This window comes from Rhamphochromis longiceps, linkage group LG18 (genome assembly GCF_057381845.1).
Source record: "Rhamphochromis longiceps isolate RC_006_pf linkage group LG18, R_longiceps_female_GT1.1, whole genome shotgun sequence".
Classification (NCBI taxonomy): domain Eukaryota; kingdom Metazoa; phylum Chordata; class Actinopteri; order Cichliformes; family Cichlidae; genus Rhamphochromis; species Rhamphochromis longiceps.
The window spans coordinates 19,103,313-19,124,280 of NC_140574.1; the positions used below are offsets into that span (position 1 = coordinate 19,103,313).

Sequence of the window (20,968 nt, forward strand, 5' to 3'; positions counted from 1 at the left end):
GCTAACTGAACAAGGTGCCTCCAGTCTATGTCTCCCTCTCCTTCCCTTTGGTACTGCTCACATGACAGAAGCAGCAGCTGCTGATTATACATTCAGCTGTGATGGTACAGCTCCCCTCCCACTCCATCCTCCTCTCTCCCTCTCCCTTAGCATCAACCTGTTCAAAACACAGGGAAGTCAGCTGATTTTATCTTCTGGTTTCAGCTCATCATTCATCCTGTTCCTTTTATTTCCCACTCTGCTGTATTTTCTCCGCTCTCACGGTGTGCCGTCCTCTTCCCTTTTCTGCTCCTACAATGTTCAATCCATCTCTTTGCTAAGCAACTGCTGCCTGTCTCCAAGCACTGAGTGTGCTGCCTCCTAAAGTGTAACGTCTTGCTGCCAGCACCTCCAATAATCCTCTTGTTCTTATGGACAGTTCCTATTCGTGCCTACATCAACATATTTTTGCGCGCGCGTGCGTGTGCGCATGTTTGCCATTTGCAACACTGCAACCATGGATTTAACAACACACGTGTTTGAGGCTGAACTGTGTGAATGATTACAGATGGGAAAAATGGAGGCAGGAGGGAAAGAGAACCTATCAGGGAGAAGGGGTGGAGTGACAGTCAATTGGTTACTAGAAAAGAACTGTGGGAGTAGTCAAGGGAATGTGACCAATAATTTATTTCTCTCTGATATTTACAATGTTAATTCTAGTCGACTCATTAAAATGCTATACATACAGTGTAACGTTTTACATAACTTGCCTGTTGTGGGAGAAATGTGAAGCTTGCAGAGAGATGACCATTTGCTAAACAGGATTTTGATATTGCAAAGGTGGATGCCAAAATAAATGATTCATTGAATTAACCATCAAGTTTATTATGAGAATTTAATCTAGCCATAAATGACCCCTAAGGAGTTTTTCTAGGTAACACAGAGAGCCCAGCTCGTTTATTATCTAACTAATGAACAGGATGTCAGATAACAACAACCCCTAGGGAGAGTATTCTTTAGCTATTTGACAAAGCACTTACAGTAATTTGCTATAGATATGAAACAGATGAGTACACTTTCACTTTTGTCTGACTGTGTAAAATGCACAGTAGCTTCAAAGAGCTGCCTGCAGCATGCATGAAAGATTAATGATGAGATCTCAAGTGTTCATAGGTATGAGGACTTATCTCTGCACGTTAAATTGTTTTGGGGACATGCAATACTCACAAAGAACAAAGACAAAGGCAATATATGAACCCTAAATATTGAGCTGTGCGATTAGCACACAGGGTTCACCCGTTTTTGGGTGAAAAGCTGGAACTACCACCATTTTTGTAATACCTAGATCATTACTAATCAATTTTTCCTCCAATCAAAAACCGTAAAAAGAGACAACCAAAAAAAACAAAAACAAAAAAAAAGAAAAAGCTGGATTGATTGCTAATTAATGTTAATCAGTCTCACAAACTAAAATAACAGCAATAACATTACCAAATCATACAGCAACTGATTCCAAAATATAAACTTCAAAATACTGTATTTGTTTACATTTTAACTGGGACTCTCTTGTGTTTAAACCTTCTCATTTTCCTGACTCTTAATCACAAAGTGCTGCCACAACTAAAGCTGGTTTTTAGCTCACATGCAGCTTGGAGGGAGGGCATTAGCTTCCTGTTACCAGTGCCGCTTCATTGACACTGGTAACAGGATAAGCACTGATTAACTACAGCTGATATAATTCAAATGTGATGTCGGCCCTTTTAACCAGCAAAAATGCATTGCATGTGCTACCTATAAATGCAAACTATTCTAACACCGCCAGAATACTTTCTATAGAGATCTTTTAAAAAAAATAAATAAATAAATCTACACCTGATGCATGCATTTTTTTTATTTATTTTTTTAAAGTTATTATTACTACTACTATTATTTTAGGAACTGGATCCAAAATTGAACCAAACTATCAGCAACCTAATTTTAATGGTTTCATATTTCTTTCCATAATATTTGAACTCCGTTCCCATTTAGCTTTCAGCTAAAATCAGTCCTTTTTAACATTGCATTTTCTGAGAAGTAACAGTAACAACATGCACAGGTTACTGTCGTGGATTTGAAGCATCACTGCCACTTCTTGTAAACCACTTACTCAACTTTTAGTTGTATTACAAACAATAAATTCATTATCTAACTTCTACCTAGAAGTAAACAGCTGAGCTGCAGAGAACATTTATCCACAAATGGTGAGAATAAAACTTCTTTTAAAAAACAGTTGATGTCTTTCATTCCTTGGTTTATTTTTAATGTGCATGGTACTTTGTATAAACCCAGATGTATAGATGAAATAAACTCAAAATATATGCGCTATTTAGATTGGCCTGTGTGTCAACAAGTTAAATGTATTTTTTAATAAAGCTTCCTTTACCGCTCCTTTTGGGCCATTTCAGCGGTTCTGTAAGCAGCACTTCTGGAGGACAGAAAGGGTGCACTGGCCTGATTAGGAGGCCTAGATAGAAAACTCTGATGGGATAAGCTAGCTTGCCTACATCTCATAACTGCTGTCCCGACATGAACACCTTAAACTAGAGCAGCTCTGTCACAGAACAGAAGTTATTACAAGGCTAGAGAAAAGAGAGCACTCTTTCAAAAAAACAACAACAACAACAACAACTTTTTAAAGCTAATTTTCAAAACAGGATTGCAAAGGAAAACTTACCAGTTGCAGTACATCCTCATCTTTTGGCATTACACAAAGTTCAAGGAAGTCACCACTGCAGGGGAGCAAAAGAAGTTTTAAACAAGGCAAGTAAATCAACAAGCATGAAGCACACAAATTCATACTCAGTCTTACCTGTCTTGGATCAAAGATATAACCTCGCAATAAGCTTTCCCAATGATGCTTGCTCCATTCACCTTCACTATTCGATCACCTGATAGAAAACAAAATCAAAAAGAAAAGGCTTGAGTGACATCAGTGACAGAATCCTAGGAAAACTTCAAGCTCTTTGTGTGAGGGAAACATGTGCTCATGACAGAAAATAAAGACTTGAGCACATGACTATGACTTCTTAGTAAGGAAAAAAGTAACATAGTAACATAATGAAAGTTTTCAATAAGTGTGGTTGAAGGGTTCCGTATTGACTAAAATCCTTAAAATCATTAGGGTACCCGGCAGAAAGCAGCAGGCCTGGCTTATGTTGTGCATAACAGTGAAAGGAATGTCAAGACAACTTAAAACTGCACTCCTTGCATTTTTGCCCCTATGCTTTCAGTAGGACAATATCATAGAGGAAGTTGCAGACTGTGTTACTGTAATATGCCTCTTCTGTTGTAATGCTGTGACTTCCAAGAAATTACACCCCCATGAACAACCTCTTTTTGGTAGTTTTTGGTAAATAATGATGACTGGCTGACATTTGACAGACCTGTGCAAAGTCCAGCGCCATGAGCAGGGCCACCTTCCTTGACCTGCTTCACAAAAATAGTGTCCATTGGTTCCAGTCTATTTCGCTGCCTTCCTGCTGATAGTAGAGAACAGAGTACACTTATTTATAAACCATATGCAATACAAACACATGAAAACATATCAAATGTATTACAGGGTAGTTCTGAAAATTTACTCTTAATGAGGTTTCCAACTTCATAACAAAGAAAATCCTGACAAAGAAAAGATTTATAAAACCTTCAGAGAAGAAAATCCTAAATGTTTAGTACAAATGACAACAATTTCTTACCGAAGTACAAGCAGACCTATGATGTAGATTCATTTTTTAACCTTTGCCCTTTTTTCACAACTAAATCTAAAAATTTGGAAAAACAAAAAAACAAAAACAAAAAAAACCCAAGCTGACCCCAAGACGTAAAATTGCTTTATAAATTGTCACATATGAGAACAGAGAAGTTTGTCACAAGCTTTGGAAGGATGCAAACCAACATTATGCCTGGATAGTAAGCTGTGGTCTGTCCAATTCTTTCTCAGTTTTCAATAGACATGGTCATTAACTGATTGAGAGAGGGAGAAAAAAAATTAAACAGGGAAGTGGAGCTTTGTGATTTTAGGGACAGTGATAAAAGAGAAAGAAACCCGTTTGATCATGCAGCTCCTGTCTCCTAGCAGCTGCAGAGCCATAGAAAAGAGGGAAAAAAAAAAAAGGGGGGGGGGGGGGGGGGGATACTAAAACTAAGACGAGGTAGAGTGACAGTGTGTTCAGCTGCCTCAACTCCCACTCTTTCCTTATAAACTGAGCAAAAGCTCTGGGCACAGCCAAAGAGTGGCCCAATCGTTAACATTCTGCTAGTGAGTCATCCCAAACTAGAGCAGACAGAAAAGCCAGCATGAGAGCGGGCGTGATAGTATTAAAATACTCCACATTTGTTGTTGTTTAGAAATTCAGACATGATCTTGTAAGACACCTAATGATCATGCCACTGACAGGCCGATAAAGCTAATTATTTTTACACCAGACCAAACTCAAAATTTATTTATTTTTTTTCTCCCCCTCCTTTCCACACACCCGTAATTACTCATGCAGAATCACATCCTGGGGACATTATGTAATATAGTACAAGACTCCCATACTGCTACACCAAAAAGAGATGCTCCATCTGGTGGTATTCTGAGAAGTTGCAAGTCCTAATTTCTTCAATGAAGCCATCTAAAAATGCCACTAAGAACATCTAGATGCATGTTGGGAGTTGCACTGAATAAGAGACAGACTAAAACAAATGGCAGTATTAATGTCACCAAGGTATAATAGCTCACACATAAGCTTAGCACCTCACTAATCCCGTTGGCGCCAAACCATTTCCTGTGCATAACCAGTATTTTGAGAAATACGTGTTTGTTTGCTTTATCCAAACGTGGATGTGCAGATAAAGATTAAATTCATTTCTCAATGTTCGGCACAGATACACAAAAACAAATGCACATGCCACAAAAGTTTGAGTGTTCCTTTAAAAACCTTTCCAAGAAAATGGAAAAAAAAAAGGAACAGGTTTGGATTGCTCCAGGAAAACTCAAGAGAAGTTTGTGCCCACAGCTGACTCATATTTATCTATGCAGGTTTCACCGTTATGTTAATGAAGACTATTAAAATATAGTGCAAAATAATTTCTAGGCAAAAACTGAATAACCCACCATAAATTAGCTTCATGGTTAAAAACAAAAATATTAATGCCTGTCCCCCATAAGCAGTTTTAAAAAAGACAGAGCTGTGAATGAGGTAAAAGGCAGCAATTATCAGATCACTGGTGAACCCAAACGTGACCCGAGCCATGACAGAGCATCTTTGTCTTGGGAAGAAGCGGACTCTTGTACAATTTGTGAATGGATGGTGATGTGGCACACCATAACCACAGCACATCCATACCTCGGATTCTTTTTTTTTGGGGGGGGGGGGGGGGGGGGGGGGCTTGTTGGTTTTAAGTAAATTCACATTTCCGTCTTCAGAATAACAACCAGCCTTCATCTGAATGATCAGTTATGTCAACAGCAAATTAGGGTGGATGCAGTGTTTTTAAGACTCACTGAGGTCTAATTACCAAATAACCCGAAACCCGATTTTGAGGCACAAAACTATGTTTATTAAACTGTTTAGAGACGTTGGGGATCGTCCTAAAGGTCATTTTCTTTTTCGGATAGTTCACATATACCAATTCTCTTGTTTGTTTTTTTAACATCCTTGTATGAGTTTCTATTAACTTTAACATTTAACCTGGATGTGGTAAAGGCTAGCAGCAATAAGACAGCCACCCTTAAACATAAGTCTGTTGCTGTAATTTGCTGTTTTCATCCATATCCATTAAGGTCAAGTTCCTTAAATGACTTAAAAACTTTTGAGAAAACTCTTTATGATTCGTTTTATATTATTAGTGTTTCCATCACCTTTTCATGTGAAGGTCATCTATGCAATGAAGCTCTTTCTGTAAGTAATTCTACTTCATCCAATTCTTCCCACATTAATTTGCCTCCTACTGTTGTCCCGACAGATTTTTTTGCAAAAATACACAAAACTGATGGGACCATTTGCACAATAATAAAACTGAGTTGCACTGTAAATAAACCTATAGAATACTGCTTTGGTGTATTTTTATTCTGAATAAAGAAATACACGTCAAAAACTGATTCATAACAACAACAAAAAAACATCAGAGGTACGACAGTGCAGCTTTATCCTCCACGTTTTGGGGAGGCAGCATGTTTGTTTGCTTGCTGACTCAGACTGGACTGAAAAGCCCTCAGGTTGGCTTTTTTCTTGCTGCCTGTGAGCCCCTGTGAGGAGCATTATAAAACTACCGGGATTCTTTAATATTCTCCGGCTTACCTGATCCAAAGCAGCAAAGCGCTGGGCAGAGTGCTGGGCTTCTAAAGTGTTTCAATTTTGGGGGGTGAAACAGAAATAATATACTTTAATGGCACCTTGCTTTCCTGTAATGTTACTTGAGGTTTTATATCTGAACAATAAGCAAGCTCAATATCTGCTGTATAAAGTATCAGAAAGTGTTCATAATAGTTTTATTAGAATAAACACCTAAGAAATTATCTTGGAAAGACATCTCTGATTTAAACAGTAAAGTGTTACAGCTTGAAATTTCTATTTGGCCTAACTTGTTGAACTGTGAAGGGAAAAAAAATACCCAGAGGTGAATTTCCTTTTTAAAAAGACCAACACTCTTAAAGATGGCCACTAAAGACATTCTTCAGAAATATTAGATTTTGTTCATATTAGCCACTAGACACTAACACTTAACAACTTTAGATCGTGATCTTCCGAGGACTTTATGGGGCTTTCCATTTTGTAAGAAAACAAAACGATTACTTGTACATTTAATAAATAACTTCAACATGTGCGAGCAAATTTACATGGCTACTTTCCAGCACATGTTTTGCTCTGCCGTGATTATAAATGTCTCATAGATTTACTGACACCCACAAAAATAAGTTGAGCAGATGGACCAACGTTCTTATTCAAAATAATTGGAGCAAAATTTAAATGAAATCCATTCTAGCCCAACAGGTACAAGTACATGCTCGGTGTCCATTGAAGAATGACAACACAACATTGTTTGAAAGATCTGAAAATACTTCCTTGCAGTTTCAGTAATTGAATCTAGACATTTTCAGTCTCACTTGGCAAAAACTCAAGGACAGTGCATTTCCTCAAACCTGGCCTAAATCCAAAAAAATACTTACAAACAAATAAACATTACAGGCACTTTTCTAATTTCTCTTCTTCTCTACTTTCTGTTTCACTATATCACACTTTAAACAAAGCATGTGACGTATTGGTAACTTCAGGCTACTCCGGTTATTCTGGTCACATACCGAAAAGGTAAAAAACAGTAATGGATTGACATACGTCTGCCATAGACAGGGTGTGAATATTTATAACGAAGAAACCAAACCATAACACTCACTGTCAAACACCGCTTGTTGAAAACTGAGACCATCTCTTTCTAAGGGCATGAAAAAGGCTGAAAAGCAGCCAGAACAAAATGTGTAGTGAGGAGAGTCAGAGCAGGACAGAAAGAGGTGGTGCTAAACAAACCTTTCACAGAAACTACATTGTACCCAATGCACTTTATGTACACATAAAAAAGGAAAATCTTGGTGTATTTTACTGCATATAGTAACTATCTTTACATAATATAGTATTTTGGGGTTGTTGTTTTTTTAATTACCAGTCTGTTCTTCTTATTTATTTTTTTCTACTTTTGTATTGTTTTCTAATACATCTCTAATTCACCTCTTCCTTTTGGCCCTTGTGCTGCAGTAACAAGCTAATTTCCACAGTGTGGGATTAAATAAAGTCTATGTCTACTCACTACGTTAGAAGAAAAAAAATTAAAAAATAAAAAGAGCTGAAGGGTGGATGCAATTCAGATGAACTGCTCTGATTCAGCAGTACTGAAAGGTAGGAATAAGAAGAAACAGCTGAATTTTTCTGCTTACCTCTGCGGCCATGATCTTCCTCCTGTAAAAGCACAGAAATCCTCAAGTGACTTTGCTGCTCATGGTCAGAGTCTTTTCAGTACTAGGCTTTTTGCTGACTTAATGCTATCTTATGTGATAAGAGGCAAACAATACTCAGGTCAATAAAACTCATGAAAGTTTCTGAGATGTGAAATCTACCGGAAAGTAGTGCAGCGTTGACTCCGGCGGGTACACAATGAAGTGTCGAAGGGTGAAGCCGAAGCCTTGGGATGTGCGATGCAAACGCACAGTTTTCGGCCTCGGCCATGAGAATGGCTCGTCATCTGTTGGGTACGGCGCTGCGGCCGAATCAGCCAAGCTCCTCCACTCTGGAGTGTCACTCTGAACAAAGAAAGTTTTAAGAAGCAATTAAAAAAAAAAAAAAAAAAAAAAAAAAAAAAAAAAGAAGCATCTTTTTCTAAAGAAGATTTAAAATAGTTCTGATAAAAGAATTTTTTAGCTACATAATCTAGGAATGGGCACAAATAAAAAGATAAAGTTAAAAACAAAAACAAAAACAAAAACAGAACTACATCATATGTTAAAGCCACCACAAATTCCCACATCAACAAACATCCTTTTCAGAGGAATTACTGTGCATTAGCATAGGGTCATTCATTTCAGCTTAACATAGTGAAGAGGAGAATGGGCTTATGAAAAACATTAGTGGTTGCCCAGTGTTTACCATCAAGTCATTTCAGAGTATCCCATTTACACAGCTGGAGTAGAGCATGTCAGGCTTTAGACATCACTCCTGTGTTTACTGACTATTTATAGCTTCACACCTTTGTGGTATCGTGTTTGTAGCAACGCCTCCTTTACACAGAACTCCTCCTTTCAAATATGCACTACTATTTCAGTTCGCAAACACTTTTTGGGCCATCTCTCATTAGCTTTTGAAGGATGGCCCAAAAAATAAATACAATTAAAATCTACAGCGTCGTTAAATGACGCAAGCCTGTTACTTTCACATCACTGCACGTTTTACTGTTTGTGTTGGCAATAAAGGCAGCATCTGCTGCGTAAAACACAATGTAAATACGGATAAATTATTTATTAGTTTGTTCAGCAAGTCCACAAATGTCTTTGTGGCTTTCACTTTCAATGGTATATTATCAAGTATCTTGCCTAATAAGTCATCCCCCAGTGAATGCAAGCCTTAAATGGTTTTGTAATCACTTATTTTCCTCATATTTGTCAAACTGTGAGGACAGGATGCACAAACACAAGAAGCATGTCCTTTTATTCTCACCGTTTTCAGAATGTATATGCAAAATACATTCGACTTTTTCATTGAAATTGTCTTAAAGAATAAATACAAACATTAAAAAGTACATCAGATATAAATATAGCATAGCAAATATATAGCAAATATAAATAAAACACTTCGACAATAATGATTTTAAAAACACAAAAAGAGCTTAACGCTTTGATTAAAATCCATAGGCTCACACTTTTTGAAAATTTCCAAGTGAAAATAACAACTTCGTCATATAATTAACAGCTGGTTTCTGTCACTTAACATAACAGCTTATAAATCTGTCCTACATAACCTCTTTTTTTTTTTTTTTTTTTTTTTTTTTAAACTGACCTCAAGCCAGTGTTTATACCAATCCTGTCATTCTCCACTATAACTTTCAGAACACCTCTATCCAATCAGCCTTGAAAAGTCTCAATAAACATAAATAAATAAATCTAATTTCCTCATCCTGTCTCAAACAAACCCTCCCCCTCCCCACTGAAGCACAGACTTTCCCCAACAATGTGAAGAATTTGATGAGCTTGCATTCAGGCCATCTCTGCTTGGGCAGAAATGTTAAACAAAATGTCAGAAAACTGGGAGGAATTACATCCATTTTCAAACAACCTATGAAAAGAATTTGAAAGAATTTGTTTGTACACATTAAAACAAACAAACAAAACTTGTTTTTGTTTGTTTTAAGCAAAACCAAACAGCTGTTGCACACAGTGATGAACGGACAAAACAAACATTTCAAAAAACAGTTTGTCAGCACAGACCTAAAACTTTCCAACTTTCCACCCAACTACTCTTGAGTACTTCGCAGACTGATCAGACTGTCTCACACTCATTGACTCTTCTCAAATGTTATGCATGCCTGAAGGTGTATACCAAGTTAAGGCATGTTACACTGTGTTCTCTACAGCCTTCTTAACAGTCTTATTTGGCCACTTTGACCAATATATTGCTGAAAGGGACAAACTATTTGAAATACATTTTACTTCAAGCAACATCACAAGCAGGGCACATAAAGGTTTCAAATGTACACAGGATAAGAAACCAGAGCACTAATAGCTGGCTGGGAAACAGAGCTACAGGTGCAGCTGACACCCATGTGTTTTGATTAAACCAGCAGAACAGGTTTTCCTTTGAATGAGCTTTGGCTGTACTGTGATACCAGCACTTCCACATTAAAGTCTATGTCTGTATGAGCTCTGGTTGTATTAAATGTGTGCCCAGACGACTGTTTCTGGTGATAGGACTGGATGTTTGAAATGCCTGCACTGCTGCCCTTGTGTCTCCAGGGCAAGTCAGCCTCAGTTTACTGGATCAGATTTAGCAACTTGTCCAGAGAATAATTTCCCAACCTTTAATCTTTAGACATGGTCTGGCCATGCAGTGTTATCATTGCCACTCGCATAGTTATTAATGATGTGACATTCCAGTAAATTCTAGATGGGCATTTCCCTCACTTAATTTAAAAAACCAAAACAACAAACAACAAAAATGGGTATTGTTGTGGAGGAGTTGTACCAACCTCACAGTTGATACCACTTTTAAACAACTGTGAGAAGAGGTCAAAGGGGAAGCAACATAAAAGAAAATCATGACTTGTGAAAAAGGGGCTACAAAGAAAAGCACATGAAAGGAACGTCCACATCAAAATATGACACACCTCTCTTTCCTGCCCACAAATGAATGCCTCTCACCTATTTATGAATCACTAGAATGCCAGACTGTTTGCACTGGGTGAGGCAGTTTGGAGAAGGTTTGAGAAGGCATTTGCTAATCTGGTGGACGTCTGTTGGAAATTAAAAGTGACCAGACCCGCATCTCAAATTTTGGTGCTGTAAATAATCACCAGAGCAGCAAATATCAAATATTTAGAGGTTTTAGAAAATTACCAAGTAATTTTAAAGAGTTCCTTTTTTATTCTGAATGAAGGGTCTAAAAGTCAAAGACAGCCTGAGAAGCTGGAAAGACAAAGACAAATGCAGTATTTGAGTTTTTAATAGTAGTGTTTCAATATGTTTGAGCTAATAACTGCTTGATCCAGCAACACCGTCTGCACACTCAGACCAAGCTAAATGTGAAGACTTGTTGCTCCTTTGTAAAAACTCATTTCTTTCCTCAGTTTCCTCAGATGCTTTTGTTTTTCTACTAAGGGAAATATTACCATTACTGCTCTATAAAGTAAAACCTAACCCAGTTCCATATATTGATCCCAAATGTTGACTAAATCTCTAGTAAGAACCACTAAAATTATCAATTAAAAAAAAAGAGGGGTAAGAAAGACTGACAGATAAGATTACAGTAGATACAATGCATCTACAAGAAGACAGACCCACCATCACTCTTCTGCTTTCTCCATGTTCCTTGCATCTGTACACTGTTGAGTCCTACCATTTAAATGCTTCCCTGGGTAAAGAATGGCCACATAATTAAATAATGTGACAGTGGAAACAGTAACACTACTGCAGTGCACGAGCATTTAAAACACCAGCACCCTGTGACGTTGACTCTGAATGGGTCGGTTGTAGGGAGTTCAGTTAGTGCATCACATTGATACCTTGTTTATGTTAACGTTTGTACTGTAACGTTTGTGTTAGCTTACCTGTCGGAAATTTCTCAGGATCACGCTTGCAAAAAGGAACACCTTTTTAGTTCTGCTAGCTAATGAGTGAAATGCGATAGTAAACCAATACACTGTCAGTTAAACAGCATAATTGGCATTGAACACTAAACCATATAGGGAAACTATGACATGCAACCAAATTTGTGATTAGTAACGTTTTTTTGTTTGTTTTTTAATTCTATTTTGTCCTGTTTTACTTGTATTAATCAAAGGCGTGTAGCTGATTTTGTCCTGTAAAGACAAACTCAGCCAAATGACTTCAGCCACTCTGTCAAATGGCTGAAGTCATAACAGAGCGCATCTTTAGCATGGTTATTACCAGCTGGGAACATCATCTCACTCCACAGCATTATTTTAACTTATTGACAGAAGCTATTTTTAGTTTCCTAATTACACACTTTAAAATAAAAAAATACTACTACCACTTTAATTTTTATTACGTAATTTTTTATTTACTTCATTTTTATTCTGACGGCCCTATTGAATATTGATAAAAATACACATGTGATTATTTTCAAATTCATTTGTTTCCTGGGTCAACAGGGTGATATTCACAAGTGGGCAGAATTTAGCAGGTGAGGTACTGGAGCCTAAAACAGGAGGTTTGCCCCGAGGAAGCGAAGATCAGAGTTTTTGAAAAAAATTGTTGACTAATCAAATGATCAAAGACAAACTGGCAGATTAGTCGACTACATTGAGAATCTTTAGTTGCAGTCCTAATATTAAGTACGGATCGCACCATACAAGAGCACTGAGATGCCTTAACATATCAAAGACCATACCTTGTCTTAATGCACAGACAAAATAAGTGTCTTCAGAAGTAAATGTTCTTTGACAAATGACACAGGAGTACATACACTGTTTCAAGTATGCTGAATCCAAAGAACAGGTGGTTATCCCCCAGGAGTTTTTATGCTGACTACACCATTGGTGCCCCTACCACAGAGATTAGAGAGCAGTTTTCACATAAAAAACTGATATACAACAACATGACAAGTGTTTGTTAACAAATCTTATGAAACCACACTGCGAGGCCTGTATGTCTGAAAGCCTCTGCTGACATCACCAAATCAGACATTACATGCACCACATGACATCAGCTTTCACATAACCTTCAAATGTGAGGAAACATAGTTCTCTGTGGGCTGCTAAATTCTACACCACATCCCATCCAAACCAAGCACTTAGCTGTGAAAAGCCTAAGATAATGATACAGAGAGCCACTGGTGAGCACTGGGCGTTCCAGCCTTGTACTGCAGGACAAGGTTAGGAGAAGTATCATTACTCAGTCTACAGTCTACACAGACACGTGGTGCATTTTCTGCACGCCACACTTCTACTTGTAACATATGGATGAGAAGGAAATGACTGAATGCCATTTATGTGGGATTTTTTTTTCCCGTATGCTGACACAGATCTGTGTGGTTTGGAAAAAAAATTACCTTTTTGAAGCTTCGTTCAGTACAGTAGTTCCCCAAAAATTTTAAAGTAAAAAAAACAAACAAAAAACAAGTTTGCAGCCCACATCTCACAGTTTTAAATCAATTACTGACAATAAAATAAAAGATTTACACTGAATTTTACTTAAACAGAGGTGCAAATCAGCAGTGAAACCGTTCTCTGTACTGCCTTAGGCTACGTCCACACTAGGGCTGGGCGATATGACCCAAAATTCATATCTCGATATTTTTTAGCTGGATGGCGATATAAGATATATATCTCGATTTTTTTTTAAAGCCATAAGTTAAGAACAAAAAGAGAGTTCTTAGTCACACTGTGTCCCAGATGTCACACGGGCACTTTTATTTACATACAGCGTAGATGTACATGAAGAAATTACTCAAAAATAAATTATCAGCATTTATTAAATAATCATGGTCCATAAATAAAAGAAAACAATGTTGTTTTTGTGCATAACAAAAAGCTCACAATTGTGCAGTCAAAATGTAAACTAATAGACGCTGAGCGTAATAACAAAGAGACAGATTTCACAGCTGCACCACGTCTCTGAACAGGTGCCATTTGTGGTCCTTATACACACAGTACGTATCACTCCGCGAGGCTCCTCCTCGGTAGCCGTAATCCTCCGACAATCCATCAAGTGGTGCAGCTCCGTAGCTTAGCAAAGTCATATTAAAACATTTTTTGACAGATTGCTGAGCGCTGTGTACCACATAAAATCGGTTCGCGGTCAGTAAGCACAACCAGAATTCATACATAAGGCGCACTGTCGATTTTTGAGAAAATGAAAGGATTTTAGGCCGTGCAGCCCCTCCTGGCTGCATGTCGTTAGCGCGGTTAGCTCGTTAGCGCGGTTAGCTCGCTAACACGTTGACGCCGTCCAGCCCCACGCACGGTAACTCGCTAACGGAGATTTTCCGCTTTCATCTTGTCATTGCCTGCAGGTGAAGCTATGGGGGAGGCGGAGTTGTGTTCAGTGAAGGAGAGGCCAGGCCGAGTAACGTTGCGTAGAGACAAAAGTGGACGAAAGAGAGGCAAACCTGCGGCTCCACAAGTATAATTATAACGTAACATAGACTATATCGATATAAACGATATTGTCACATCTTATATCTCGTATGAAAATATATCGATATTTTTTAAAAAACTCGATATATCGCCCAGCCCTAGTCCACACTAATGCATTTTTGTTTGAAAGCGCATTGTTTTCTCTCCGTTTTGGCCTCCCGTCCACACTGAGACGGCGCTTTCCCCAAGGAAAAACACAGCGTTTTGAAAACGCTCTTGAAAACGCATACATTTCAAAACGGAGCTGTCCCGTTGCGGACACTCGAAAACGCAGGCTTTCTAAGACGATGACGCATTTCAGTCATGTGATGCAGTCATGTGACCAATTAAACAAAGATAGCAGAGTGCATTATACAGCAGTTGTTTTGACTGCTCTCAATTTTGACAGCCCTAAAAATGATTAATATCAGTTTGTACAGATAGCTTTTCTTCAAATTCTTTAATTCTCACTCGCTTTTGTGAAAGCGCAGGACTGGAATGTAAGCGTTTTTGGCCGTTTCAATGTGGACGCACAACTCTGTGAAAACGACTGAAAACGCTAGTGTGGACACAGAGCGTTTTCAGACGAAAATGCCGTTTTCACATCTATCCGGGCTAGTGTGGACGTAGTCTTAGTGTCACATAAAACCCAAATGGCATTCCTTCAGGCCGAGGTGTACTCCATTACTAGCACACATTTGACTTCTGGTTTGTTGAGCAGTAATTTGATCTCTGTTGTTTTAAAATGTGGAAATGCCATCTCACCTTGGCACCTGATACCCCCTCTCACTCACAGCAGTGATCCTCTTTCCTTCACCTCTCACTGTTGTCAGCTTAGCTACTTTATCAGTATAATTAGTCACCTCTCATAGAAATCTCTCTAGAAATCTTTTATAAACAAAAACAACTAGAAACCAAACGAGCAACTTTTGGGACAAGCCATCTCCTGTACCGCTGTCAGAGATCCTACTCGCCTGTTGCAAGAACACGTCTATCTGAATCTACTCTGCTCTGTCAGCAGCAGAGAGCACCATCTGTGAAAGAGGGCACATAGAAGTTTTGCACAATGTGAAAAGGGGGGGGGGGAGGGAGAGAGAGAGAGAGAACCCCCCCCCCACCCAAAAAAAACCACACAAAAAAAAAAATCAAGACAAGACATACTGTTGGTTTCTCTTTGAGTGATAATTAAAAATTTTAAAAAAATATACCCCACACTCAAAAAAAAAGGGAAAAAAAAAAAAAAATCACGGCACAACCATTGTCTTATCTCGTTGTCTTATAAAGCTTAATATCCTCATTAGTCCACACTGTGCTGGTCGAACGTGCCAGCATTAACAACTTTTCTGAAAGAAATCCTGTTACATCCCGTATGAGTTTGTCATACAATGCTGCTGTTATAAACATTAAAGCTGGTAAATAAACAGTCTTGCTCAGCAGCTGTAAGCCCACCCCTTGGTTGTAATTTTGAACATACTTTCTGTTGATCGTTACTGAAACCCCAGAGGGCACGGAGAAGCCTCTTTGCATACGCGAAAGACTAGCAGTGAATTATTTAAAAAAAAAAAAAGACAATTTCAAAAAAGCTCAGCACCAAGGAGTTGTAGTGATACTTCAGTTCTCTGCAGGATCATTTGCTTTAATTTTTCATTCTACTCAATGGGTGAAATTACTGATGCCACTTGTTTTCTGAGCAGACATGTCAAAAACACTGGCATTATCTCACAAATTTTACTAAAAATACAAGCTACTGAAAACGAATAACATGTTAACATATTTGATAGAACTGCCTATATTTTAGGTTTTGGACCAAAAACACTGGGACATGTGTAACGGGCATTTTGCTTTCAAAATGATTTAGTGAGCAGTTGTTAAAAAGGAAAATATCCCCTCTTATTGGATTTGTCTGTAACCATCTGTAATCTTTCTTAGTTGTTTGAACAAGACACAGAGCATGTCACACAGTTTTCCATGTGTAGACATAGATGTTTTACAACACAGTGAGGAAAAACTGAATCACACAGCCCATCTCGTATGTTCTCTCGTGAGACGCTGCAGACACAATCATAACGCAACAGGAAGTAACAGACGACTTCTATCCAATTGAAGGTCAATTTTCCCTTCCGATTGCCATCAGTTAACCATACGATGCCTGCGCAGAGGGTTCTGTAAAAAGGCAGCAAGCCTAAATCAGATAAACACTGAGCTTTAATGAAGCCAGGGTTGTGGTGACAGGGGAAGTCTGTTTGTCAATGGTCTCCTACGGTGCTAAATATGGATCATGCTTCATCATCCAAAACAATAATCCAGTTCCAACCACTCTCATTTCTGTTGTTCTACTAGAGAATGAAAAGCTGGAATTATCCATCGTGAAAAAGGCATTCATCATACAGAAGCTGTAGGGGGGAAAACCCATACAATAGAGTTTGATTTAGTAAACACCATAGGCCAATATAGAAATTCCTAAAACACACATAATCACACAACAGCACACTCATCAGCACTAAGCAGCACTGTGCCGCTAAATGAATGTCTGAAATCCAAGCAGAGGAAGGGCTGTCTGCTATTTGGATTCAGCTGCAATGTCTGAATACCACGCACTATTCAGCTGATAAAGCAGACAGACACTCCAGTGTGGAGGAGGATAATGCCACCAATCAAACTCTTGATTCAAATAACAGATATTTTTCCTCCATTTTTAAGCGTCTGCTTCACAGTATTCACTATAAACACTTTCCACATGTCTAATAGTTATAACGGATGAGAAAACTTTAAAAGAACAGGACAGACTAGTAAAGAATTAAGCAAGGGTGGGTGAGAAAGACTTTTCCCCCACCCCCAGCTCCCGTCCCCCTGATGTAATTCCAAGAACACCAACAGTGACATGCTTTCTCTAAATTAATATACAAGTCTTGTATCCAAATGATTTTCTTGATTCCCAACGACTGCAGCCATTTCACGCTCTTTTAAGATACTAAGAGAAAGTGAAAATCCGCCTAGGAAAATTCTTAGGTCATTAATTAAATCCAGTGTCATCATTTCCAGAAAATCCCTGAACCAGAGACTCCAGGGGGTTTCCGGCTCAAAATTAGCACATGAATTGGTTTGTGTGGTAGTCTTATTAGAGGGAGTGCTAAAAAGGAGGATTTCCTCTCACGGCACTATGCTGTGGCTTTCCCTCATGGCACATCAACACTTACTAAAGTATTCACAAACAGGTTTCTGGGATCCTATGCAAAAGAACTGTCTATTTTCTCTCATGCTGTATTATTCATTCATTAAATGAGTGTAGTAGTGGCAAGCATGTATCCAGATGGCTGAAATAACAAAAGGTAAGCACATCATCTAAGTTTGTTTTCTTAGCTGTGACAGTGAGATGCAGCTAAGGCTGTGTCTGTTGAATGAGCTTCAACAGTGAATGCGCTAGTATGTGGTGTGCTGGTTGATCCAGAAATTTTAATTTCAGGCCTCTTAGGAAAAAACAAACAAAAAAACCTCATCCCTGTGAATAAATTAGAAAAAGAAACCCCGGAAAACCAACTCTATTATTACTCTGTAATTGATTCATTATAATTTTTTAGGCATTATCTGCTGCCCTGAGTCTGAGATACAAAAATCAAATTCAGCACATCTACCTAGTTTAAAGTAACAACATAATCACCTGTATGTCCCTCATTTAGGGATGGTGATCATGCAAACTTGGGAGGCTTAAATGACAAGCTGAATATTAGATTAAAGGCAATGGAGGAAATCAAAGAAAACTACAGACTATAAATAGGTGCCCTTTCATTTCAAAGAGTCCCAGTTGCTACCTACTTTATTACAGTATAAAGGTCTTCATTCAGGCTGCAAGCTTTCAGAGGAGCAGATGGTGTCCTGTCTGGTACAGGGGTCACAGCTTAAAAATCTGAAAGACGGGTCTTGAATAAACACCATCGTTTGAGTTTGATTATAATTTCAAATCTGATTAAATGTTGTAACCAAAACCTGTTCTTTTGATCTGTTCATCTACCACAGCCAATCTTAGTTGAGAAAAATCTGAAGCACTCAAAAGAAACAAAAATCTGATGGGCATATTTATGACAAGAATAGATAAGAGGCACGTTGTTGACATAAAGAGCAAAAGAATTCAGCAGGGGTTGCTACAAACACAAACAGCTGGTACTTGGTGTCAAACAAATCCCACCCCCACCCAAAACCAAACTGAAGGAGGTGGGATAACACTGAAACTGCAATCAGTTGGCCACAGAAATCCCTTTTGTCATCAGCATTTAACACATTTCAGGACTTTAAAGAAGTCTGACTCATACTCACCTCACAGAAAGAAGATCTTGCTCGTTGCCTCTCATCGTCTTCACAAGAAGGAACCCACCGTGATGCCATCATTTAGCTTCAGTTAAAATGCTGATGTCTGTAAAGCACCACATGAAAAATGTAGCTCCACCAGGATGTTAAAAAAAATGCTCCAATCCGATTCACACCTCCATACTTGCTGGATTTCTTAATCCATCTGTTTGAGAGATATGAGATGACATATGTGTTTAGTGCATTTAAAAAAATGAATTCAAAGGCAGATTTAGGAATCAGCTGCACAGCAATTACATCTCACACTACTCCAAGAGTCTGTACAAACAACATGAATGAATACCTTGGTTGTTTATAATAGCAGACCACTCGTGATTAATTCTAGACAATCAGCATTATGCAACAGGGTCCTAACCAAACGCTACTTCTAAATGCTGTTTTTGTGTCTCATCCTTGGAGAGCTTCACACTCAGGTGCTTGAAAACAGGCTGATTCAGGGTAATACTATGTGACGGCACATAATAAAAAGGTAGAACAAACTTAATTTGACAGTCAACTGTAATAATAATTCATTTTAACTAACTTAATGAAGTCTAACAATGTTGTAGTAGCCAACACCAGGACTATAACCAGCGTAAAGCACAACAACGTGGAGAGCCAGCGGTGCATTAACTGAATAGCCAGCAACAAGTGGACTGGGGACTGTCGGGAGGCTGGGCGAAATATGTCCGTCGCATTCAAAATTGAGACACGAAACCCCACAGAAACTATTTCTTACAAAATAAAAACACACGAGCTTTATTTGCCGTTTGTGTTTCACGACAAAGCCGACGTTTGTGCTTTTTAGAGGATGGATTTCAATCACTTGATTGAAATCGATGTTTAAATGAGACACGAAGGGAGCATGCCGAGCTGTTGTTCCCGAGCGCTCAACAAAAGAAGCTTTTCCCTTTGTTACTTTACATAAAATACCACAATAAAAGCGGTCCAAACGTCCACACGAGGCACTGCTGCCCCTTTTGCGTGTTTATGGAAGCTCCCTGTAAAACTAGCAAAGTGGGCAAAAGCGACAACCAAGCAAACTGCGGCAACAGGCTGCTAACAGTTAGCCTCCATGCTAACGGTTGGAGTTAAAACAAAGTTACCTGTGTAGTTGAGAAGCGTCATTACAGGCTGTCAACGACGGCGATGCTTATCCATAAAAATCCACAGAAAAAGTACAAACATATCGTGTATGGTCCAGTGTGGAGGGCGTTGTCATAATTTAATAGAGTCTGAGTACAAACGACTTTCCGGTGATTAATCCAAACCTACTCAGTGGAGGCGCATGGTGCAGTTCGGAATTTTTTTTTTTTTTTTTTTTTTGTGCCTCCACTGTTCCCGACTCTCTGGGAGTCCACCTTCGGTCAACAGGACACTATCAGCCAATCAGGAGCGGGGTTGTATTTGACCGGGCCAATGAGGCGTGAGTTTACAATAAGCTTGTATCTGCGCTTGTAAACGGTGGCGTTTTTTTTTAACCGTTCCCGTGAACTATTAGAGCAGTATTCCCGGGAGAACAGGGGAGAAGATGAAAAGATGCATCGTGTAACAAATCCGCAATTCAAGCCGTTCAAAAACTCGTCGTGGTTTTGGTTTAATACGCACAGCAAGGGTGAACGAGGAGTCACATGCCCCGGTTCAAAGTGAGGTCGAGCTGAGCTAGTAATGTGGAAGGCAGTGGTGATTTCACACATACCACACAGCATAAAATCTTTTCTTTCATCTTATCCACGAAGCAGATAGTTAACAATAAATGGACACTCCTTCGCTGCACTTTAGCTGCAGACTGAAATAAGTGCTCGGATTCTCGGGCCTCTGACAAATGCCCCTTTTATGCCTCTCCAACATAAGGAGCCACCTGTTCCTGGGACTGGCAGCTTTTGTTACAGAGGTCAGTTAGGGAGGAGAATTTCACAAAGCTGTCCTGTCCAGCCGGTTCTACTTTCAGTGGGTCCAAGTGGGATATATCAGCTCTGAAAATTGATATAAAACCTAAATACTTAGCATTATATCTTCAAGCAGCTGTTTTTCTTAGATTTATGGTGTACATATTATTTATTAATGCAATTTGAGCTTTTCTCTTACACAGTACCAGTATTGTACTGTTATTAACTTCATTTTAATTTTTTTTTTTAAATAACTATATTGTTTATTATTGTGTATTGTAAATGTTGGGGGGGTTTTTTTTCAATTATTTTTAGTTTCCGTTTGTATGACTTTGTAATTCTGGAGAAATCACTCATTTCAGCCTCCATTAAAGTCAGCTGCACTAAAGCCTGTAGTTATTTAGATC

At 38.6% G+C, this 20,968-nt stretch overlaps 1 protein-coding gene across 4 annotated transcripts in view; it reads right to left on the minus strand.

Moving 5' to 3' along the window:
* Nucleotides 1-20,021, minus strand: part of arhgap21b (Rho GTPase activating protein 21b) — a 36,256-nt gene extending 16,235 nt beyond the window's left edge. Inside the window, exons 1-7 of one of the 4 annotated variants that reach the window (XM_085388145.1) lie at nt 19,779-20,021; nt 18,643-18,838; nt 8,108-8,290; nt 7,928-7,949; nt 3,402-3,494; nt 2,828-2,906; nt 2,693-2,747 (exon numbers count right to left, since the gene is read on the minus strand). In XM_085388145.1, coding sequence (XP_085244271.1) covers nt 2,693-2,747; nt 2,828-2,906; nt 3,402-3,494; nt 7,928-7,949; nt 8,108-8,290; nt 18,643-18,714 — 504 coding nt within the window. In that variant the 5' untranslated portion in view covers nt 18,715-18,838; nt 19,779-20,021. Of the gene's footprint in view, nt 1-2,692; nt 2,748-2,827; nt 2,907-3,401; nt 3,498-7,927; nt 7,950-8,107; nt 8,291-18,642; nt 18,839-19,778 lie in introns of all 4 variants that reach the window. The other 3 variants (XM_085388147.1, XM_085388144.1, XM_085388146.1) reach the window with 3 other exon arrangements.
* Between the last annotated feature and the right edge of the window lie 947 nt (nt 20,022-20,968).